The sequence below is a fragment of the Calonectris borealis genome, chromosome 3, assembly GCF_964195595.1.
Source record: "Calonectris borealis chromosome 3, bCalBor7.hap1.2, whole genome shotgun sequence".
NCBI lineage: Eukaryota > Metazoa > Chordata > Aves > Procellariiformes > Procellariidae > Calonectris > Calonectris borealis.
Window position 1 is genome coordinate 65,185,570 of NC_134314.1, and position 25,580 is coordinate 65,211,149.

At 39.6% G+C, this 25,580-nt stretch overlaps 1 protein-coding gene across 2 annotated transcripts in view; it reads left to right on the forward strand.

Annotated features, from left to right (window-relative positions):
• Positions 1–25,580, forward strand: part of PDE7B (phosphodiesterase 7B) — a 174,034-nt gene that overhangs the window by 139,471 nt on the left and 8,983 nt on the right. For both annotated transcript variants that reach the window (XM_075145875.1, XM_075145876.1), the window contains 7 exons: positions 10,177–10,328; positions 11,599–11,662; positions 13,287–13,382; positions 15,057–15,157; positions 16,663–16,794; positions 22,809–22,900; positions 23,957–24,101. In XM_075145875.1, the coding sequence (XP_075001976.1) occupies positions 10,177–10,328; positions 11,599–11,662; positions 13,287–13,382; positions 15,057–15,157; positions 16,663–16,794; positions 22,809–22,900; positions 23,957–24,101 (782 nt within the window). The remainder of the gene's footprint in view (positions 1–10,176; positions 10,329–11,598; positions 11,663–13,286; positions 13,383–15,056; positions 15,158–16,662; positions 16,795–22,808; positions 22,901–23,956; positions 24,102–25,580) is intronic.

Consider the following 25,580-nt stretch of genomic DNA (forward strand, 5'->3'; position numbering starts at 1 on the left):
CTGGTGGGTTTTGGGACTCTTAATATGACTCTGGAATACAAAATTGAATGTGAAATATCCCTGTGTCACCAAGAACTCCTCGGTTCTGCATTGCGAGGGCTGTATGTTTGCTTCAGCCTCTTGAGTCAGTCTGTGCAATTTCTGGGGACCTGCATGACCAACCAGATACTCGTTTGTGTTGATGGTATCGAGCCAGAAGCTTGAGGGGAAGCTACGTAGCAGCTCCTCTCCCCGGGGAAGCTGCGGCAGCCGATACTTGTTAGCCAGCCGGGTGTGAAGACCCCCAGGAGGCAAGCCGACCATTCCTTTTTCCATCCTGCTGTAATAAGGCAAGGGGATCACCTGCTCCTGATGGCCACAGATATAGTCCAGAAAAAAATAATCTGGACATGGCAGACTTTGGGCTCCACATTCACTAGGGTGCTTATGAACAAATATTCAGACTTTTCAAACTCCTAAACTAAAAGATACATGTTTTGCACAGCCCTATAGGTTTATAGGAAAATGGGGAGAGGGTTTTCTCTTCATGCAAATAAGGCATTCCTTAAAATGGAAGCAGCGGAAGAAAAAAAGACTTAGCATTAGAAACTTATTTTCCAGAAGGAGTAATGGGATGGAATAGGCAATTCCTAGGTGCCATCAAGCAGCTGAATATAATGTATAAATGATGTAAGACTGATTCCAAACCAAACCTCACAAATTTTAGGAAAGTTTGACTCTGAACTCAGTAGCTCTAGCTTGTAACTGAACCTAACGCAGGTTGAAATTAATGATGGCAGTTTGTTGGCACTTCTGCATTTCTGTGAATTAAATGAACCTTTTTGTGTTCACGGAACAGAAAAGGACTTAAACTGAATATGTGCAGTGTTATAATTTAGAATTTGAAACGCTTCCGCAATGAAAATTAACTTGATTCAATTTTCCTTTAAGCGAAGCATGGTTTGGATTTGAGAAATAAAGGACCGTAGGCTAAGGCAGCAATAATTTTGTTCTCTGATGGACAAAGTTGTTCAGTGAGTCATTGAACCAGATCCCTCCAGTGACTAATATGCATTGATTAAAATAGATTTCATTATCCCATGATGAGTTGTGCTAGTGACTGTGACGGTACATTTCTTCATTGCATTAACCAAAAGTTTGAGGGAATTCCGTGTGACAAATCTAGAATTGTAGGTAGGCATGCAGCAATAACCAAGAAGACCTCACCCTGCTCCAGTTATACTAGATACTTTGTTTTATTGCCAGATGAAATTAAGTAGAGTACCAGAATAACATACTTAACATCTGAGATGAGTAAATTTTTATTTACAAATTTGCTTGCCCACCTTTAAGTCAGAAGACAAGGACATTCTTAAGACTTAAACAGTGGTTCTCCATTTCCCATCTTGTTTATGCTAAGCTTTTCTCTGGATTGAATTTTTGCTTCCAAATGACAAAATTATTAGCCTCTAATTGACTATATTTAAATACGTCTATCATGGAGGAATATAATTAAAATTGTTTCCGCATGGATTTTTAACTTTTCCTGAAAAATTCTCCATTAGGGACACTTTGTTTTTGTCACAGTATCAGTCACACCATTGCTTTCGTTATCTTGTACCCACTTGTTTTCAGTAAGCCATCCACAGTGCCTGATAGAATTCACTTCTCTATACATTGATCTAGGAGGGATAACAAGGAAAGGGAAAGGATGTAGTATGCAAAGTGGGGTCTCTGTACCAAAACGGTGTTACCCAAAGAGATTTCTGTTTCCTTACACCTTGCACAACAGGAACATAGCGTGGGATCTGAGAATATCTAAAAGGTCAAAACATGTCTGTAGACACTCCAAAGGTCTATCTGCGTATTTTCTAGGATCTTGGGATTGTCATGCAGGCAGAAGTTATGTCCAAAAGAACCCCACCTGCTTTAAGCTTAGCTTAGCAAATTAAGTTAGTATAGATGATGTACTTTTAGTACCAGATGATGATAAACAGTGATATTAGGTACTATTCAGTCTCTGTCCTTGATTTGCTGTCTGATTTGAGTCAAGCAAAATCCTCTGGTTTTCAGTTTGTTTGCAAATAAAGTGATGCTTTGCAGGCATGTGATGAATTAGGTACTACAGAAATGAAAAGTGTTGTCAGGGTTAGTAAGGGAAGATACGAACTCGTGAAAAAGTCTTCATCTCAAAGAACCCAAGTCTATGGATGTTTGAATCTGTGGTTTCTGCCTGTCTACAGAAGGGACCATTTGCAAAATTTACATTCATTTTTGGTTTTGGATTTTGAACAACTCCAGGGCTTTCAGGTAGGGCCCATCTCCAGGGAAAATAAAATTTAACCACAGCCACCAACCCAAAACTGAACCATCAAGTAACCTGAACCCAAATGATTGAGGTTAAAAAGAGTTTGGTTAACTGTCTTGTTTTGTTGCCTTTGGCTAGAAAAAGAAGTGGGAGTGAGAGATGCCTTTTTAGATATTTCTGACCCAGGTTAAATTAGGACACTAAAAGTCTTGTGGGGAATTTTCAAGGGCTGATTGGATTACTCGGATCCCAACCCAGCCTGTGGAGATGAGTCCAAAGTTCCAGATGGTTATTAAATTAGAAAGGGAGAGATCTTACGAGGTCTGCAGCATTTCTACATAATGCCTCCCTTAGTTCCTCATGGATAAGCACGTCCAAAAGATACTCATCAACATCCTGAAGGCACACGGGCTTCTTAATCTGGTTAGCTTGTGTCTGGTTTGAATGGGAAGAACATTCCCAGAACTGAAGTCAGCCTATGGCCTTGCTTTCAGCTTCCTATTCAAGGCAGAGGAATTGGGATTCTCTTAAAAATGTTCCAGCACAAAAATTGTTCTGTTTCCTAGTAACACTTCACTATATTCAAAAATTCTTCATGTCATTGGAAGTCAGTCTGGTTCCCCCTTTTCACCAAATAACAGCAAGTTTTTTTGGTTCGGGGTGTTGTTTGCATTTTTAAGTGTTTTTAGGAGTTGTTATCTGCAAAATTTAATAACAAGGTAGATCAAAAAGTATATTCTATTTCCTGCCATTCATGCTGCTTGTTTAGCTTTTACGCTACATTTGTAGAAAATGAAAGCCAGAATGTAAAACTGGTGGATGCATGTGCCCTCATATGCTAACAAAATGCAGCAGTTTGCATTATGAATGCTTCAGGAGAACTCATGAGAGCAAGCAGAGCAAACAAAAAACTAGATGTGCTTCACACATAAAGTCTTAGTGAACACTGACCTGATTATACAGGTTTGTAACTTACTTACTTTTTTAATACAGATTTGGGATTCAGTTCAACTGAGAATGTCCCTTTAAAAGTTTCCAAATGATGCGTGACCCGTTCTACCACCCCACCTTCTTTTCCCTGATTAGAAAAGGGAAAGGGTGTAATGAAGATAACACTGAGGATGCTTTCCAAATGACCAGAGGAAAAGAACGAACAAGGAGAAGGGATCATTAAGATGATAAATGAAAGTTGGGTTTGCTGTTATTACAGGTTATGTTGCTGTTTCTCAAGGGGAGTGGAGGGGGAGGGGATGTACCATTTCCTGTTGGAGAAACTATAATCAGCTATAGAACATTTGCAGTTTTAGGAAAAAAAGGTCCTGACTGTGCTACTGTATGAAGATTGAAGTGGCAAAGTGAAGGTTCATATTGAAATGATAACAACTTTGTGGCGAAACAGAACACAACATGCCGTTTCCTAAGAACTTGTAGGAGGCTTAATAAAAGATGCCAAGATGTTTGTTTGCATAAAGATGATTGATGACCCCAATAAAGGCCGCAAATTGTGAAGAGAAACACATCTAAATTAATCTTAAATTTGGATTTAACCTATTCCTCTTCCTGTTATTAAGGCTAATATTCTGTTACCTAACTGGCCTTTGAAACCCTAGTTTCTCCAGAACTTGGTGTAATGGGATAATTCGGTATAAAAGTGAGATAATCTCCATAGTTCTCAAGTTCTGTAGTCTCTTTCAAACGGTATCAAAAGGAATATATTTTGGGATGGAGGGGGGAACTGCATGACCAGTGTTCTTCAAGATGCCAACAATTGTGCAACAATTTGAAAACTGAGTTGTTACAAGCCACCACCACCTCAAATGTTCAAAGAGGAGGAAAGCCCATAGCAAGGTGACCTAGAAAGCTGGTGTCCCAGAACCTCTCACATTTCATTAACTACATTAGCCAAAGACGCATACGAGCACCTCTTGTGTAAACAGGGCTCTGCATTAATTTTGTGCACTTGTGCAGGTGGTTGAAGAATGGAATCTTGACTCAAAGCAGAAAATTTGAAAGATCTTTTGTTTTACTTCTTCTAATTTTCTGCTTTTCTCTGATGTGTTCCGAGTCCTCCTCTCTTTCTCACAACCTCTTCATAATTGAAAAAATGTTTACCCGCTTGAAGAGAAATAATACAGTTGTACCCATGCGAACAATGGCAGTTAACAGGAAGCACTTGACCTCTAAAATTGAATTTTATCAAAAGTCAAGGAACAAATAACTTTTTAATACATCCGAGAAGCAAGTGAAAACAAAATGTTTATAACAACTTCTTTGGATTCTCATCTAGTTTGAGGAAGTCTCCTGAGAATTTCTAAATTTACAAGATTTCAGTACCACAACTTGTTTATCTGTAGATATTAAACAGTGCAACGTGTTCATCTCTGTTGTTTTAGTTAGGGTGACCAATGTATATTCAGATGATAAGATTGGTTTTGCACAATCTTACTATTTTTGAATCAAAACCTGTTTGTCAGTTTCTCACGCCAGCCGCAGACAATTGAGAAATACAACTGGGATATTTGTCTGAGCTTCTTGGTCCCTCTACACTAGACTTACAGCTTTCAGGCAACAATTCTTTTATGTAGGTTTCTGGTGCTTTGTGCATATTCTCCGGCCTTTCTTCAAAACTGCAGTGTTTCCTTTCCGAAGGATTTTTGAACTGCAAGGTGCAGGGTAAGGGGAAAGCCTAGACAGTGCAGAGAGAAGAGGTTGTCTGTCTTTCTTCTAGTTTACCAGTGCCTTCTCCAAAATTCAAATTTGAAATGTTAAGTTTAGAATTAATTTTTAGATTACCTTTAGATTTTAGATTTAGTTCAGCTATCCCTACTCATGCTGCTGCTGTTTTTTGGATAATATGATAAATCCATAATGTAAGAAGATACTAAGAAGGCATAGCAATTTTTTTTTTATCATCAGTGCTATGCACTCTTCCTTATAAGAGGTGCCTTTTAGCAACCAAGTCATGCAGTGAGTATGCCAAACAAGACTTCAGTAAAGGTGATCTAAATGCCTGGCCTGATTTGACACACAAAAAATGGACAAACACTGATTATTCCTCATAAGTCAATTGCATCTCTCTTGAGCTCTCAAATAAAAGCATTCTAATCAGCTATGAAACTGGGAACCAGTGCAGGAAATTGCCTCCGTAACGTATAGGACCAGAGACAAATTGTTTCCCAGAGTCCTCGCTGTTTGCAAACTGTCTGGACGGTAAATTGCTGGTCTGATCCTCTTGCCTTATCTTCCAGATATTCCAGCACTTTTCTACCAATCCTGCCTGACTTTTCAGGCATACAGTTGTAGAGCAGCGGCTGAGCACAGAATGTCTTTGCATCCTTGGAAGAGGGGAAAGGGTATTGTAAATCTTACATGAGTCAAAGGCGGGTGCTTGTTGACCTGATTTATATATGTTGGTTTTATTCTGCATCCTTTTGGAAAGAAGAGGAAAAACATTTTCTGTTTCTTAATCAGTTGGTTTTTGAAAATCAACAAACCTGTTATTATCCACGCATGCTGCTGAGTGACCTGTTTTTATTGTACGCTGATGTGCAATAAAATAAAAAAAAGGCCATACTGTGAAAGAAAACTTACAGGCCTTATTTGAATGCATAACCAAGTTTGTTTACTTTGAAAGAACAATAACAATGTAATGGATGTCTGGTGCAGAGTTAAGTACATCCTTGTCCAAATTTGATTTATGTGATCGTTTCTGGATGTTAACTCAACCATTGTTAACACAACCTCCGTCATTTTTATGTTCACGCTGCCTGTGGGCACACGCTGGCGCAGCAATGTGAAAGAAATCTGAAAGAAAACTGGTGACAGTTCCTAGTGCAGGAAACCTCTTTCCCTGAAATAACAGAGGTTGGGGTGTAGTGGGCCGTAGATCGTGTCAAGGCGAGCAGATCTGTGTAACTGGAGGAACTTTGTTAGGAGAGAGAAGGCAACCATTGATTCCTGTGGCTTATTAACCTCTTGAGGGCCACGTGCAGTATCCAGACATCATCCACGGACTGATAGTGTGTGTACGTCATGTGGCTATCAAATTACCCGAGGAAAAATGCAACTACTTTGGCTGCCAGCTGAAACGTGTCAGGAGATACGTTGTGAGCTCAGGCCGCCTGTGTTTTTGAAGGTAGAAGTTAAGCTTTGTGAGGAATGCTTATATGGACGCTTCTGTATGTAATTCATACAGTATGTGTATGTGTATGTAATTCATACAATAACTTTGTTCTCTGTACGAAGAAGGGATTCTCCAGCCACCGTGCTAGGCAGTAACTCTGCAGGATATGAGAATGTGCATCTTTTAAGAGATACAGATGATGCTTTTTTTAGGTAAACAAAACATTCAGAAGTTGCCACAATGATTAAAGACAAACACAGTTCTCAAGGGAAGTTTTATGGGTATAAACAAAAGACATTCTTGTTCGTCTTTCATGTTCTTTTCAAAATTGCACATAATTACTAAATCCTTCCCATGTGAGCCTTGCAGCTTGTGTTCTTTAACTAGATAATATATGTTTTAGTACCCTTAGTTCCATGATTGAAGTTCAGTGATATCTGCAATGATATTTTAGATTCATTTACTTGTAATTCAATTTAACCTAATTAGAAATAGCTATCGATAACTCTTTATGTTTCGAAGGCATTATATGACTTGCATCAGGTGTCGTCATCGAAATTTTATATTTACAATTTAAATTGAAATTTACAATTGTCGATGAAGTGGTCTGTTCAGCGTATTACTGTAAGTCATTCATATAAACCCTTAATTTCATCTTAAAACTGCATCTCGATTCTGTGTTAGGTGGTGGATCCCATATGCTAGGAATGGCTCTTCACTGCTGGGAGATTCAGATACAACTGCTGAGCTGAGGCAGAATTTCAGCATTCGCTCTCAGCTGCTTCACTTTTTGCTCTTCTTTTTTAATTGTCCTTTTTCTCTCAATTTCATATGGCTGTGCTTTTCTTTTTTGTTTGACACTGATTTTGGGAGGGGAAAAAGAAAATGCCGACGGGGTTATAATAGTTTGGGGTGTGTTGTGCTCGGAGAGGAACACAGTCTTAGTCCAAATTTATGCAAGACACCATCATAATAAGGAAGGTTATTGCGGATGGCATAGTAATCTGTTAAGGGTCATAGCAATCGTCTGACAAGTCTTGTGATTCATGGACAAATCAATTATTACTGACATGACCTAAAGGACATGATTTTAACATGAATCCAGAGTTTGCATGTGGATAGACTGCAGTGCGGGGTTCAGGCTGTTCTGTCAAGAGCCCAATTTTGAAAATACATTTCCTACTGTTCTCTATCAGTATTATGAACTCCTTCCCTTACGAATGAAAACAGAGGGCAAGAGATTATTGTGGGTAATCTTTTTTGCATAATATATTGTAATACAGTGCTCATCTGAAGCAGCAAGTCATGTTTCAGAGGCACTGTCTGCTGATGATTAAATTTCAGTTGAGACCCATGACAACCATATGGAGCAATGTGACAAAGCAGTGGCAACAAGTTTGATGGTTCAATTCAGAAAATATGTTTCACAGTAAGAAATTATTTATTTCAACCTGATGTGTTTGTGGTTTGGTAAGTATTATTTGTGCTACTTACATAATCTGGTAATCCAAAGGATGAAATAACCACTTTTTCATAATCCAACGTACGGCTGCTTGTTGGGACTCGGGCCAAACCTTCGCCTTCAGATCATCACAGCAAGTCTACCTGTGAGTTTTAAAGACAGTTTAGGAGAACATAGATGGTAATTTCAGTCATCTGTCTTTAACTGAAAAACAGATACTAACTTAGATAAAAATTAGTTGAAGCAACTACTCAAAAGGGAAGTTTTCCGTACGTTAAAATTTAAACTTGTTACCTGAAAGCAGTGACAGTTTGGGGGCAAAGATGGAATTAGGAAAGTTGGGAAGTCGAGAAACAGCTGACACAAGTTAAAAAAGTGAATTAACTTTAAGAGTGTTTTGTTATTCAGGAATTAAACTGAACGCCAGCCACTTCTTAGCAGCACTATATAAACGAAAAGAAATGCGAAAACAAGTCTACCGGTTCCTCCACATGTCACTGTCACTGGGTAACTGTTAGCACCTATGTTAGTCACGCCTTCACCGGGCCGTGAAATTGTTCCAGCTTTTAAAATGTGTGAGAGAATTAAGGCAGGTGCTGGCACATAATAAATGAAAATCTAACCTTCAGGCTGGTACAGTAGTGACATTGTTACTGTTTGCATTCTTGAAAACACATGGCTTGTCAAGTTGCAATAAAATTATTTTGTGCTTTTATATTATTAAAACTCGGTGGGGTCTTTGGGCTAGCCAGGAGAAGTGTGAGACTTACAGGTCTAAGAAAATATATTAATTATTGGTACTCACTATGTAAGTATGTAATTTTTTTGTTGTTACTGACTTTGTGTCGCTCAATAGCTGTTGGATTACTTAAGGGAGAAACTTGCTACAGAAGGTGCTCGCACATCTGCTGTTGGAGAAGTAAAATACTGAACCATCTACGATCCAAAAAAACCTTAATTACTTCTCAAAAAAACCTCTCAGAATAACACTACTCATAGAAAAAGCATACAAAGCCATATTTTAATTTCACAGCGGAACAAACGCTCAGCATTTTTGCATAAAAAGAAATAGCAGACTAGAGAGAGTCATCTTCAGTCTATGGATATTTTTCCTGAGCTCTTATTTAAACCTGAAATCCAGTGAATTGCTATGCAACTTCTTATCTCAAGCAATCATTACTATTCTCTAGAAGGAGTGCTTAATCTTCAGTGTCTTACAAGGTTAAGAAAAAAACTGTGTTGAATCTTACTACCTTTAAACAACTGTCCAGTTTCTGTCCTCCCTTTTTCCGAAACTTGTACCAGACTGCAAAATGAAAACATCACAAGTGTACGAGAGGTTCTGTTAAAAGTTCAGATGACATTACCTAAGTCATTATCAGTTTTAGGAAGCCTGCATATTATTCTTACTAACAGTAAGGTAATTTAATTACTCTAATTACTTATTTAATCACTGTATAAAAACTGCCTTGGTTTTTGTGTCACATTTAGCCCTATATGAAAGTCTCCTAATATAGCATTAGGGAATTAGAATTATCGTGGTACTGAGTGAAAAGAACATATTCTGTTGGGTAACCAGGAATGCATGTATTGCCTGAATATACTTGCTTTCCTAATTGTAGAACTAAAATATTTTCCTCACTTACGATACGTCGTAATACGTAGGAAGGACAGCAGACAATACAATAGGATTATTAACCTATTCTTACTTCTTTCTCTCTTTCCTCTCATTTTCCAAAAGTGGGTCATACGTTTGTGCTTTCAAACTGTATTTTGAGGTCTCTTTTGGTGTCACTTTTTTGGTTTTATATCCAAGATCACTTTGTATGCTAGTGCTGTGCCATTTTAATATATTCCAGTGACACTCCTGTGAGGTAGCAAGGTAATGCTATTTTCAATTGTATAGGTAGGGAACAGAGGCACATAAGAGTAAGAGCAGCTTTCCCATGCCTAACTCTGCCTAATCATTTAGGCTCCCTCTAGACATCTACAGTTAGGTGATATATCACCCCTCCAGTGACTTAGCCCAGGTCACATTAAAGTCTGTGGCAGCCAGTGTACTGAACCGAGATCTTCCAAGTCCTACGTTAGTGCTCTTTTTACTGGAACGTATTTCCTTTCTGAAATAAACAAATATATTAAGCTGAAGTATAGGGATTTGAATACTGCTTCTTCATGTGGATTGGCAAGAAGCATAAACTTTACGATTTTTTGTATCTCTATTTCGAAGTTTTTGCTATTTCTCTAATTAAATAATTGAGAATGTCATCCTTCATCTTGGGTTTCATGATTTGCTTTCCATAGATACTACACTCTCAGGGGAAATCGGCACCAAGAAAAAAGTGAAAAGACTGTTAAGTTTCCAGCGGTATTTCCATGCATCGCGGTTACTGCGTGGAATTGTACCACAAGCCTCTCTGTATCTACTGGATGAGGACTACCTTGGGCAAGCAAGGGTAAGATGGGTCTCCAGATCTCCATTTCTTTTAATAATATTCCAGAGTGTGTCAGTTTTGTTTCAGTGTTCAGATAAACAAATGTATGGCTGATCTTTATTAAATGACCCACGTTACTTGCCTGTCTCACAGCAAACAGACTGTCCATTCCTCTTTTATGGTTACAGCTTTAAAAGCTTAGTCTCAAAGCAACAAGAAGATGTCTAAATCTATTCAGCATTTTCAGATTCTGTCAACTGAAATTATAATCTGGATTTATTAAAGGATGAAGGATCCCTGGCTGAGTTACTGATTTAAGTAAGTGCAGCCTCGACACAGGATTTAGTTCATCCGCTTGAAAAAAGACAGCTGTCTCTTAGCTGGTATGGAGCAGCTCTTAGGCAACCCACAATAGCTCTCCATAATGGCAAAGGTAGGAAACAGGGAACATTCACTGCAAAGAACTTCACAATAATCAAAACATAATTCTGTTATTTTGCAGCTCTAATACTTGCTTTGAATGATATTTTCTAACAAAACTTGCACAACTGATGGCATTGGGATTATGCGCCTAGGCAATTTTTATTCTTTGCAAGAGAAGATTACGTGCCAGGTGCTAGAAAGTAATTAAGAATCCAGAACTGGTTTGAATATAGACTAAGCAATGGGAGTGAACGCACATTTCATTCACACATACACCATTGTAGGTCATACAGTTAGTCCAGACTCAGTCTCTTGACGGAACTGAGTAGCTGTAAAAACACTGTATATGGTGGTAATGATGGATTCTTCTGCGTGGCTGAGTGGGCTTCACAGAAGCACTGTATCTAAGTTTATAAAAGCTATTCCTGTGTATTGGTTTGTTTAGCAAAATGTAATTCATATTCACCATGAGAGCTAAGATTGTGTTTTCCTGTAATAAAAACCTAAGAGAATTTGTACTGAATTGATTTTGGGACATGAAAGAACAACAAAAAAGTTGTGTAGTAAAAGGGAATATTTTCGTAATATTTTGTTTTATATTATTACATGATTTGAGCTCCATTTAGAAGGTATTTTTAGTGTCCAGTTTAAAACCTCCTCAGTTAAAAGTGCAAGTGATATTTTACGCAGTATAGCTAAATTTGGTTCCTGGTGTCTGATATTTCAAATACATCTCTCTAGCTTTCCCAAACAAAACTTTAAAGCTGCAGCAATCAATCCTGTGATTGATTAATGTGGAATAATAATTTAAATCTGCTTTACAGTTTGACATACCAGTCATTTGCCTTTTCATATTTGTTTTTTCTAGCATATGCTATCCAAAGTGGGAATGTGGGATTTTGACATTTTCTTGTTTGACCGCTTGACAAATGGTAAGTAATTTTTAAAAAGTTTTTATTTTAATATCTCTCATATATATTTCTATTCTAAAAATCCCTAATTAATTAATTGCTAAACGTTTCCAGTTTAGATTACTGAAGAGAAATTGGACACAGTTAACTTCTCTTAAAATCATATCTTTGAACATTTTCAGGCTTTTCCCAGAATGTTCACAACTGTAGGATAATGTTTAAAGTGTGGTTTTGTATTAATCTCATCTCCTACATTTGTTATGGTCACCTTTTCAAGGAGGTGTTCCAGTTTCCTTTACCTGGGAAATTCCAAAGGTACTTCAAATATACCTGTTAGATACATTGGTCGGTAAGTCCAGACCTCCATAATCAGTCGATTTCTATCAACATGAAATACCTTTAACTGAAGACACCCTTGCTTCTGTTCAGCAGTAAAAATTGGGAGAGTCATTAAGACAGTCAAAATCTGTGAAATGTTTTGTCTAAATATATGCATGTAACACCACACACACACAAATGTCTAGGCAATACCTCTTGGTCAAGTAACTGCTGAAGAGGGTCACGATCACACCTTTCTCCTTTCTGTATTGCTCAGAGGAATGATGAGATACCTCATTCCTCACCCCCAGTCTAATTAGGTTTGGCTGGGGCAGAAGGCATAGAAAAAAGTTGGTTTAGAGGGTAATTCAGCTGAGTGACAGGCAGTGGAGAGTGGAAAGGACTGCAAATGGCAAGGGAAGCAAAAGCATAATTCTTCTAAACTACCTCTCTGCACCCCTCAGTAGTCAAGGCCAAATAAGTTTCCGTGTCCTCTTTGTACATGTATTTATTTTCTTTCCGGAGTTACATTAAATAAGGAAAGACTCCCTTCAAACATTGTTTATTCATTGTATGGGTTGGTTAATTTCGGGGTTTTTTTCTAACTTTTCTGGAAACATTGCTGCTAAATTATGCAGTGCAAACTTTTTTAAATACTGTGGGTGTGTATAGATCGTATAATACTAGTTAGGCTCAATTTTGCCGGAGTTCCCAGTACTGGATTCACAGTAAGGCCAGTGTAACATTACAGTGGGACTTGAGACCATAAATGCTGCAACTCTTTTCCTGTCTGCATCATCATTATGAGATGCAATTGTAGCTGAGCTAGGTACGTGGGTTAATTACCTGTTTGTACAGCCATGTGTAAACTAAAAAATATAATTATAAACTACTAATTTCTCAGTAATTAATTAATTAGTACAGTATGGCAAACTGAAGTGGCAGAAAAGCCATTCTCATTTCTGTCGTTTCTGGAGGGAGACCTGAATTATGAAGATGATGTGGTTCTCAAACAAGCCTGTCAACAGATTTCCAGTTAAAACCGTATCAATTCACCTTCTGTGTCATGCTGAAACAGCAAACATGACTTTATGGCATCTAGACACAAGAATGGCACTCCACTGGTACAGCTGTACCATCAAATCTTGATTATATATAGGAATAATTTATATAAGCTACTTTTGAGTATATGAGTGTCATCTAAGCTCATATGATAGGAGGTAAGGTGATAGGAGCTGACTAATAGGAAATTACCAAGATTTTTAGTCTTGCTTGGTTTGTAACTACACGTTAAGGAAATCTAAGAGTTGTTCCTTTCTGCTTCTAGGAAACAGTCTCGTAACACTGCTTTGTCACCTTTTCAATGTGCATGGACTTATTCACCATTTCCAGTTAGATATGGTTACATTACACAGGTTTTTAGGTAAGTGCTCACCTCAAAGCCATCTTTAAATGCAATTTACAGCTTAAGTAGGGCATCAAAGAAGGCACTGGCTTGGTCTGCGTATCTATCTAAAATCATGACGTTGTTGCAAATATTTCAGTAAAACGCTTCTATGATATATATTCGATTTACAGGCACTCGGGTAATTGGTTCAGTACCTATTAAGTCAATGGAGGGACTTCAGAAGGCTCTGCATTCGGCTGAAGCATCCCAGTACCACAATTGCACTGGTGATTTAAAAAAAAGTGTGCCATGCAGAGATGTGGCCGGCCGAGTAGGCCCACACAGACAGACGGACATTGCAGAACCTACCCGTGTACAGTACAATTGTGGTGCAGTGTCATTATTTTAGTGACTAATAGACCACTGAGACCCAGGGCAGTTAAAAGCTTATGTGCAAAATTAACAAATTATATCAAGCTGTCTGCACTGAATAGTGTTGATGAAAGCCCCTGCTGCTGTTACTGCCAACAGAAATATTAGCCCCATGCTGTCAGTGAACCAAAAGAAGAAATTGGCCAAAATCAATTACTTTTTGCATCATGTTTTGAATGCGGCTGAATGCCCGTTTGTTAGGCTGTCAGATGGAGTTTCAAAGGCAAGGTCTCTTCTTTAAGACTGCGTAATTGTCGCTTCTGGAACACATTCCTCTGGTGTGGAGACAGCAAAATCTCCCTGCCGTTTCTGACTCCCGTGGGCAGCCGAGAAGTGGACGCTCGGATAATTAGAGCTAGCGGTATTCAGGGTTTAAAGGATTACCTACTGTAACTTCAAATGCTTGTGGAGCTGGAAACAAACTGAAGGCTAGGACTTTATTTGGCGTTCCCCATGCTGGAGGAGAGTGCCATGGGGAATTTGCCCATTACCTTTCTGTTTGATTAATTTGACAGTGTCAAGCAGAGCGCTTTGGGCAAGGTCACCTGCGGCTTCCACTATTCACGTGGTGTTGCCCCGAGACCGTCTAATGGCGCAGGCACTGCTGCAAGGAACAGATGAGTGTGAAGCACACACCTCGATGATTTTCTGTGCGAGTGAAAGCTGAGAGTTAAAAGGTTGTCGCTCCGTCTTCCAGCTGGACCAGCTCCAGCACTGCACACTAAAACAAGAGGGACTGGTATTTTAAAATGGACGCATAGACGTGACTAAAATAATTACAGAAGATTTTGCTCCGAATACCCCAATGCTTTATCTTTTGCTTCTCTCTCTGGAGGATGTAGGAATGCCTATGACCATTGCTAGTCACTCAACTAACAAACGATGCCAGGATATCGGGGCCTCACCCCCTGCTGCTGTAAAATAGGTGGTACTGCCTTAATGACATTACTACCCTATGACAGCAGCGTAAATAATTACACTCCGTTGTGGATAAATTTGCCTCTCTTCCTTATTTATTTTACTCCTGAATGAGAGCCTTCACTAAGACAAGAAAGAGTTGATTTATGAACTAGACCCTTGGGCCTCACAAATCCTTTCATGCATTTTTTCTCTAAAGGTATCCCAATAAGAGCACCAGTCTAAGTAAGCTACAGATATTTGAAGAAACTCCTTAGGCAGCTGACTGTAAAACCTCAAATTGTATTTTAAATCCAGTTCCCACTTGTGGCCGTGGCATTCAGAGACAAAAGGATCTTTATTTTCTGTTTTGGTTCCCAGTTATGGTTCAAGAAGATTACCATAGCCAAAACCCGTACCACAATGCTGTCCATGCTGCTGATGTCACACAAGCTATGCACTGCTATCTGAGGGAGCCCAAGGTAATGACAACCTTTCACACTGATGTTGCTTTCAGATAATTCTCAATTTTTTTTCCCAGCATTGAAAAAAAAACCCCAAAAATATTTTTAGATAGCGGAAAATGATTGCGTACTTGAAGTCAGCAACAAGGCAGTAGCAGAGTCAGCTACAGGTTACAGACACTTTAAACAAGCCACGGGAGTCACTTGTCATCCCACAGGTGACATGTCAAAGTGCTGTCATATGAGTTCCGGCAAGTTTTACCATGACCGGTGTACCGGCCAGCTGTGAGTGGCTGCAGTCCTCCCAGCAAAGCCAGTAGAAGGCAGCGCTTGCCTGTGCCTCAGTCTCTTCAGGGCCCCTCACGTCGATATTTCAAAATACCAAATTTGGCAGTGCAACACCTGAAAAGGGGAAAATGTTCCCTTTGACTGGGTCTGTTGCAAGGGTGTCCTCTGCACGAGTGAACAGCAGCTTTTGACAGCTGCAGCAAGCCCTCACAACATGAGGGTGTGATGTTGCTTTATTCTTATTGGAAGGCACTGTAATACTGTAATGCTGAGCCACAGTGTAAGAATATAACTAATCTTTCCTGGCTTAACTTCAATGAAGGGAAGTTCTCCTAGAATTAGCAAATTGTCAGACCAGGATATGGTAATCGTAAGTGAGGACAGGAGCAGGCCCCAGCTTTCCTGTATGTCCATCTCCTGCAAGATCTGCAATTCCCTGCTGTCAAAAAGTGCAGAGGACAGCCAATATCCAGAATCTGTACCGTACTGCTCTTCATTTCTCATCACAGGATGCTTCTTTCAGCTCATAGACCTGTACTCTGTGCAGACTCATCAGGCCGGTAATAACTACCTCATGCTCAGAAACAGAAAACGCTAAGACTTCAATTTTTTTTTCCCAATGATAACAAAATTTGCTTCTGAATGATAAGCTGTATAGTAGAAAAAAATCTGGGCAGGTTTTCAAATTTGGATGTCTGAAGTTAGAAAGGTAAATTATGTTCTCTAATAAAATCCCTATAGTTGAACTGAGATATCTAACAGTCAAGTTTGACATTTCAAAAGTTTACAAACTCTGCATTTTACAGCACAGTGCTGTGCTAGAAAAATGAAGCCTGATGTATTGTTGGTATTACTAAATACTGTGTGAGGCAGAGCCCTTATCATGTATGCTAACGTATGCTACTAATATACTTATTTACTTTTTAAAACTGAATCTTCTAGACTAAGCTCAAGCACTTCTGTAACAACAATCCTTATGTTGCCATAAACGATAAAGAGATAAGAAGTACAAACTGTAATAACATATGAGTATATAGTCTGATATCTTTATAGATGTTTGTTCAACAGGCACCTTAAAAGCGTTGTTCACAAAATTTGTTTTATATTTGACATTTGTGTACTGTCCTAGAAAACTGAGCAATGCCATGATGTTAGCCGATTCCTTTGTTTGCCAAAAGACAAAAGAAAAGTGTTTACTGTTCATGTTCTTTTTGTGATTAACGTGTGTGATTCAGCTTGCCAACTTCCTCACCCCATCGGACATCATGCTCGGACTGCTAGCTGCTGCGGCTCATGACGTGGATCACCCAGGGGTCAACCAGCCCTTTCTGATCAAAACTAAACACCACCTTGCCAGCCTGTACCAGGTAAAACTGCTCATCAAGTTGATAATATGTAAAATGGTGTCAAGGAGGGTCTAAGCAATTTGCAGTGAACTTCCATGCCAAAATCTGGCAGAGGGGGGATGTTGCTCAAATCAACCTGCACTTTAGAGTCTGGACAATTTCAGTTAAAGTCCTCACTGGGTGTCTCTTCTTACAGCAAAGCTGATACACATAGAAAGAAAGTGGAAATGTCAGATCTTGTAGAGGACATTTAAGCCAAATCAGCTGCCTGGTTATTTCTGCTGTAGATCATCTGGGGTAAGGAACTGTGGGTAGGAGATTTAAAATCACGGAGACACAATTTGTATTCCATCTTCCTTCAGTGAGCAAGCAAGCAGCAGGCTTGTCCTAAATCGGTGTTGCATTGAAAGAAACTTTTGCTTCATGTGGCTCTAGCAAAATTAAACAATGAATACTGCAATTTTTAAAAAAAATAGGAGATAGAGGAAACCAAGGGAAAAGTTGTAGATACTCACCCAAACATGCCTGGAGATCTAAAGAAAGAAGTTAAAACAGCCACCGTAGGTTACACCACAGGCTGTCTAGACCGGTATCCTGTTTCTAAGAGCAGCCAGCAAAAGATCTGAGAGAAACGTAAGCCTGGGATAAGTACAGAGCTGTCCTTCACCTAGTATACATCCTCCCAGCTCTGGCAAGCAGTAGTAGAAGACTCCCTGAAACAAAAACTTCAGTTTACATTGATAGTTCAGTGAACCTATCCTGCCCTGATTTTTGTGGTCCTTTTTGAATGTATTTGTAATTTTGGCCCATGGCAAGCTCTGGATTTTATCTACAACTCTCTTATGTGTATAATCATGCATGTATACATGATTATATATGCACATCTCTACTCTTTACATTATACTTACATATACACGCCGGAGCAACACCGTAAATCGTTTTGGTTGCACTAACCGTAATTCATAGCTAACGAAGGGAGATGGTATTGTTTTGTAGCCTTCAGAAGAGTCAACTTCAGCCTTTGTAATAAGGTGTCAGAAACAGAATATCCCAAGTTAAAAATTAATTGAGCTGAAGAAGCTCACTAATAGCTATGTGTCTTTCTACACGTACTTAGCAGATCGAGAGTTGTGATACCCATACGTGTGTGGTGCATTTTGCTCCCGTCTTTTCTAAATGTCAGGCCAGCTGAGTGGGGAGGGAGAAAAGCCAGGGCACTAAGCCAGGGGACTTTGGGAAGGTTATGTTAAGGATCCTTTGAAGAGGAGTGGGTAGAGCCATTCCACAAAAACCCTGGCCCTATGAAAAGGTATAAACAACTCCTTCTCAAATTAATAGTGGGAAACAGTAATATATAATTAGGTTGAAAATTCAGACTAATCTGAAAGAAATGTAGCTAAAATAAAATATTACTATCTTGGAGAGATGGTTTCTGCTCAGCTAACTGGGCTTGAATATACTTTCAAATGTTGGTTAGAAGAGGCAGTGACAATACAGCAAATGCAATCTTTCAACAGCAAATGTGATTTTTAAGTATCCTGTTTAGGGACGTTCACTGGCAAGTTTCACTTACATTATTTTATCGGAAATTGATCCCAGATTGTTTCCAAAGATTTTAGTGGTATACAGTACATGAATGCCAATAAAAATAACAATGCTGGAAAAAAAGTTTTGCTGAAAACATTTTTAGTCAAAAATTTAGATTCAGTGAATAGTCTTTAAAACAATAAATTATATTCTTCTCAAGATTAGTACTTTAACATGTGCTTGAAGCTGAAACAAAAAAGTTCTAGGGTTTTTTGTTTTTAAATAGCAGAGCCACAGAACTGCTGGGACTAATCAGAAAAATAATCAAACAAAAGTAAGTAAGTTGTAACATAGTTGGCAGTCGTCTGTCACTGAGACAGTAGTAACTGAGACTTAGGGTTATCTGTTTGTGGCATCTCTTTGCTCTTGTTTGTTTGTAAATTTAAATTAGAACTTTACATTTGAATCATCTGGAAAAAAAGGTTTTGCAAAATGAGATCGGTCAGTATTTGACAAAGATGCAAAGTGTTTGACAGCTTCTGAAGGGCATATATGAGCAGAATCATGTTTCAGGAAGATAGGTGTCATCACCAAAGAGTTCAAAACTCTCAATATTCATTTTCAAATCCATATTTTATGATTCAAGAAATTTTTCTGTAATCTCTAGGGTAATTTCCACAAGAGTCTATTGCATGTGAGGCACCATAATTTTCCACAAAAATAAAAGTGCCTCATTCAAGTCTCTAACATTACAAAGACAGTTGAGACTGTAAAAGGTGACAGTAGGGACCTGGAGGTCACTTAGCCTCCTGCGAGGAGCACAAGAGCATTCCTTGTTATGTGATGCAGACTTCGCTTCTAACTTTCATTGGCCATTAAAATGAAAAAGAAAAGTTTTATTCTCGCTTGATAATCATTTTCTTAGATCTCTGTAGCCTTAAAGATCACAAATAACTCAAATTCTGGTTGATACATTTGGCTTATCCAACATTATTTCTGCTTCCTTTGACCGAAAGCAGCATACAATTCAAGGTTGCTCAGCCTGATACAATCCTGCCTTGTATTTATCCAAATCTCCACATCAAACCTAACACCAGAAGTCATACTGCTTTTTTTTTAAATAAAGAAACTGTATTTTACCTAAAATGATTTATGAATTTCCTAAGAAAACAAATAGCATTGACATAAAAAAAATGTTATAACTTCAGTAATACAGAGTTGAGATCTATCTTTGCCTGGCTCTTAAATGAAAGATAATAGTTTAGAAGTCTGCAGTGATCACATACAATATCTGTAGTACAAAACAGGTTTCAGAAATCTAGGAAAGAACGCTTTACAACTTTAATATAGATGTATATAAACTAGAAATAGGAAAATATGTTTTGGGCATCAGTTATGACACTTCTATTTTGCAGTCTTCCTTAAAAGCACCATTTCTAATTAAAGTATCATTTTCAGGTATTTAACATTGTGTAGTTAAACCAATTGGTCAATGACTAAGAATGGATGACCAGATGGAAAGAAATTTAGATCGCCTTCCACTCTGAATTAAAATTGAAGTTTTCTCCGCACCTAGTTAATAGCAAGTCTTCCTCTCTTCAAGTTACTATTCTTTTCCAAATGCATATGTCAAGTGTGGTAGTTTGAATGGCTCAGGGAAAGTCACAGATTGGAGATTTGATAGCCTTAGTGAAAAAACAGGGTTTTTTTCTCACAGTGCTGAAGTCTGTGTTACAGCAATCCGCTAGTTTTAGGCAGTAGATGTGACAGAGGCTTCCTAGCATGCAGCCTTTAAAACAAACCTGTGCTACTCAGTTTTTAAAAAAATAAAAAGTTAGGGGAAGCAAGCTCTCTGGAAATCAGAGTTGAGAACCCCAGTCTGCAAGGCAGCACATAGACTTTTCCCTGCATAGGTTATCTCCCCACCAGCCTAGGCAATCAGATAGGTCATGGCAATTAGTCTTAATAAGGCAGTAGAGTGTTCCTAGGTGGAATAGCTGACTCTACTAATTGTTGGCAGCAGCTTCAGGGGTTCTGGCTGCTTGCATTTAACAGGGGAGTCATATGACTTCATGCTCAGTTGTCGCTTGTTAACTTGACCTTTCCTTTTCCCTCCTCCATGTGCTTTAAGTGTGGGAAACTAGGCAGTGCAGCGGCTTTGGTTTAAGTTCTCCCTATAGCAGCAGGCAAAGAGCAGAAACTTACAGAAGTGGAAATACTCTGGTATGGATACCTGAGTTTGCTTTTTCCTTTGAGTAACTATTAGTTGGATGCAAGAAAGTTCTTAGATACCTACACACTCAGCCCTGTTCTGGCTGGCCTTCAGCATGGCCAAAGAGCAACCGCATCCATGGAGCGTAATTCCCCGGTTGAGGTAGGTGCTAGTGAAGCAGCTCCTCCCAGCAAGTAACGCTGCCGTGCGGGAAGGGACATGGGGGCACAGGGTGCTCGGAGGGGGCTCTCCCCAGTTGGGATGTTTCAAGGGTGCAGTCAGAGCGGGGCCACAGGGACTGTGCACATAGGCACTGTCTTAAACAAGTGTAAGCCTTCCCAAAAGCCAAAGGTGACAGTCAGGCAGGGTTTGTCTAATTTACCTTTGGGTAGGAGGATGGCAGCCTGTGGATTTGCGGTGACTGTCGGGACCAGGATTCAGCTCCAAGACTGGGGAGGTGAAAGAAGCAAAAAATGTGTTATGTTCTATTGCATTCCCTTATTTTTCTTGGTCAGAGTGTAGGGTTGCAAAAGTCCATCCTGATGTATTTAGGCAAAAGGAGAAGAGGGATATTTTAAGTTGGCTAATGAACAGAATTGCTGTCAAAAGTAATTTAGATACTGCATAGCTGATCCTGAGTTCTGAAACGGTCAGCGCTTTCAAGGAAAAGGACTTGGTCTTTGCATGGTTGGAAAGTTTTGGGGTTGGTTGCTTTGTTTTTTCCCCCAATATCTGTGATTTCTATTAGGGAAACAAAACAAAACAAAACAAAACAAAAAAAACCTAAAGAAATACCAAAGCAACGTATCAGTGATTGTGTGAATTCACAAGCAACAGCACGTACTGCAGAAAATACTGTAATAGGAAATCAATCCAATTTGCATTCTCACCTTTGCACTAATTTTGAGCATGAAACTTCAAGAAAAATACTGACAAGATGATCAAAATGCAAATTGGGTCTTGGTTACTGGCAAAACTGACTGTTTCAACAGTCATTAGATATTTAGGATTAGGTAATTAGGATTACAAAGGAGGATGGGGAAGCCTTAAGGAGAAAATACTGCTCAGTCCCTCTTAGAGAAGTGAAAGCTGTGCATCACATCCGACAGGAAAGGCAGCACTAGTGCAGCTGCACCTCAGAGCTGTGGGACCGTGCAGAAGGGAGCCAGAGATTAACAGTGGCCGGGGAGAGGGATTCTGACTCTAGTTTCCCAGTTAGCAGTGACGGGATGGAGTCCTTGCTCTGCTACCTGCCCAAAAGGTTTGGTTGTGTTTGGGTTTTTTTTAATGCAGTGCTCATCTACAGGCATAAAGTGCCCAAAACAGAGATCAGATGCCATAAGTCCCCCGAGAGTGTCCCTATTGCTAGGTGACAGTCGTCTCATTCACACTGTGCACGTTGGTGTGGATAACGGAGGACTGTGCCATTCACTGGAGGGGTGCTCTGCTGGGCTGCTTCTCTGCAGCAAGCAGATGCTTTTGTGAATTAGGAGAATTGTGTTAGAGGTTTCTGAACAAGTGACGTTTCTGAGGCGTTCAGTGGTAGAAAGTACTCTGTGAACTAAACGAGTGATGATTGGCAAATGCATTGTGTTAGGATAGTAATATAAAGTCATCAGACACAAGATACCCAATTTGTTGTAATTTACAGACAAACTAGAAAGCTGGGTCTCTGTTCTCTAGGAATTTTTTCTGACCTAACTTTGATTCCACTTAGTTGGAAGCAAACAAACAAAAAGGACTCAAAATTTGTGGCAGACAGTTGCTGGAGCCTGCAGATGCTCAGTGATACTGATACTCCTCTTGCTTTCACTGAGCAGCTGCAGGCAGCTTCCTCTTCCCTGACTCCAAGGGAAATTTAGCAGTTTAGTTTTCTTTTTCTTGTCCACTCTGCATTCAAATTATAGAAGCTGAGAAGTCAGCCTGAGATCAGTAGGAGGTAAAAACATGATTTTGCATTCATGCTTTAATTCATTTGTCAATGAATCTGTTAGAATGCAAGCTACCTCCCACTCAGATGAGATTAGCTCCTCTGTTCACAGCAGGACTCAAAAACTGTATAAAAACAGGACTCTAGGGCTGACCTTAACTAGGACACCTAGAAGCACAAGGTTCTTAACTTTAGAAATCCAGACCAATTCCTCAAATCCAAAAGTTGTTGGCTAAGAAGCACACATTTTAGGCTCACGTTACAGCACTTCCGACCAGCTCTAGGCATCATGTGATATGGCAAATCTGTATCTGTACCATGGATGCTTGCCTAATCCTTGAATTTATTCCTTTTATTCCTCCCTAGAATGTTTCAGTGTTAGAAAATCATCACTGGCGATCTACGATAGGCATGCTTCGAGAGTCACGGCTCCTCGCTCATCTGCCCAAGGAGGTGACGTAAGTGTCCGCTGGAGGAAATGCATCACTGAAACTAGTCCATGGCTTCCATCACTCAAAAGGAGACTGGCAAAGAGGCCTAGGCTTCAGAATAGGCTGAACCTCCTGCCCTCTCTTGGTGCCAGTATGAAATCATGAGACAAAGTTATACAGCAGAAGTATTTTCTAAGACTTTGCCACTTCTGCAGCACAGGAATGGCCACTGTCAGCACTGGGAACACGGGGAGCTCCACTAGGAATGGACCTTTTCAGATCCATTGTTGGCATTTTTCATTTTACATAGCACCAACCAAATCTGGAAAGATTTAGTGATTAAAAAGCATGAAATAGAGAGAAAAATGAAGGAGTTGGTCGAGTAGCATTGCAAACTGCTCAGGACTTCCACACCTGACTGGGGAGGTGTGTGGTTCAGTCTTCACTGTCTTTTTGGGTGAAGCAAAAAAAAACCAGCAACATGAGCATCTCGGTCAAGTTGATGCTAACTTTTTACCTGCTGGTTTTGTGCAGTGTTACTCCCAGCAAGGAATGGAGATTGAGCCAATGAAACAGCCTGCAATACTAAGTTTTAATCAGAGGTGACCTTTCCAAGAATATAAACAAATTACCTGGAAGCAATAAGCTCCATATCCCTCCAGAAATCCTTTGCATCAGACCAACAACTTCAGTCCTACTTCAAAGGACTTCAGTCCTTTACAACTTCAACTGCAGCTTTAAAGTTGCTGTATTCAGCACCCAGCTCTGAGCAGCTGAAGTAAGATGTGAGCATTTTTTTAGAGGCATCGTGCTGTTGTTTTGGTTTTTTTACTTTCCTAGCACTGTTCAGAACCACCTCTGCCAACAAGCATTTTCCTACTATATTATCTATTCCTCCTGAACCCATTTAGGCAGCTAGAACAGTTGTACCCTGCAAACCCCAGCAGGGACTGACCAAACAGATCAGGCTGGATCCATAAAGAAGGAGGAGGCTTTATGCTAGCTATGATCCATAGCAGGTTGCTTTGAGCTATTAATGTTCAATGGTTCCATGATTGAAGAGGCTTATTTTCCTTATTGCAGACAGGACATTGAGCAGCAATTGGGCTCCCTGATTTTGGCAACAGACATCAACAGGCAGAATGAGTTTTTGATCCGTCTGAAATCTCACCTTGACAATCAGGATTTGAGGCTGGAGGATGCACAAGACAGACATTTTATGCTTCAGGTAACTTCAAAAATTATTTTTCCACTGTTGTATTTTATTCAAGTCACAGTATTTCCTAGTATATGTTAGAACAGCATATGGTAGTGTGTCTGGACATCAGTGTCTCCTTACTCATCACCATAAACACTTTGCTTCAGCCACCTGGTATGCCAGGCAAGCATAAGGTGCCTCCAGTATTTCCTTATGTAATTTCCTTGAGTTAAAAAGCCGTGAATGCAACAGATACAGGAGAGTGTCAAATGCTGAGAAACTAAGATAAGCTATTAATTATTTTATTTCCAGACCACTGCGTCTCTTGCCAGGTAATGCTTCAATTATACTTTCTCTTCTGGCAAATGTTGCTTCACCGGTGTTATTTCCTAGCACCGTGCAGGAGAGCCCCCTTGTCAGTGTTCTTTCCAAGAGAGCCTGACATCAGGTGCCCAAGTCCCGTTCCTGTGATGGATGTTCAGAAACTGCCTCTGCAGAGACAGCTGTTGCCATGGCAGCAGGTGCTTCTCTAGTGGATCTGCCCAGCTAATGAAGAAACCATGTTTTATTTAAAAATCAAATAGATTCAAACTGGTTCTTCCAGCTAAGCTGCAGTCATTAACAGGCTCTTCAGAATAAACCTCTACCTATTAAAGCATTATTGTGATTAAAGTAGCTGCATATACACGCTTCTCTGGAGAAATGACATCAATTTCACTCTTAAATACATAAAGGGGTTTAAGTAATCGTTATCATCAGTAAAACAAACATCTACATGTTATCACTTTGTCGAGGTTACAGGAAAGGTGACAGCTGCAAGGGAAGAAGTGCTGATCTCTTAATTCTTCCCCCTCCACTAGCGTGGGAAATGTAGTAATCTGCTCGCCTGTCCTCCATCAGATACCGTCTTCTGTCAGATTCCTGCATGGACCATGCAGGGCAGGGTGATGGGCTTATCATATTTCTAGACAGATTAGGCAAGAAAGTTGTGCAAATGCCAGAGGTACAGGGATTACAGATCTCAACTATGGCAAAAAGTTTCTTATGCACATTCTTTAAGATAGGAACTAGGGCACAGATATGGTGAGACCTATTTATCTGGTGGATTAGCTGTGGAAGAAGGAAAAAAAAAAAAATCAAGAAGTCTTGATTGATCAGGATAAGTTAAAGAATGTTTGAAAGGTCCTTGTAATAGACAGTAACATTAAGGCCAATCAATTTAATCCAGAGAGAAAAGTGACCTGGAGACTTCCCTCCTCCAGTTCACACGTCTGAAATGATACAGGAAATATTTCTGTTTTCCTGCCGAGTGCCAGAATGATTTCTGACCTCTGTCAGGCTAACTGACTGTGTTCAATCTGTGAAGAAATGAGGCACATGACATCTTGTTCCAAGGCAGTAAGGCAGACAGACTATTACATGGTTTACTTTCCTGAAGCAGTTACTTGATTTTAAAAACCTCTTGCCCTCCTGTACTCATTCCCCTGCAAAGCACTTAGAAGTACTAGT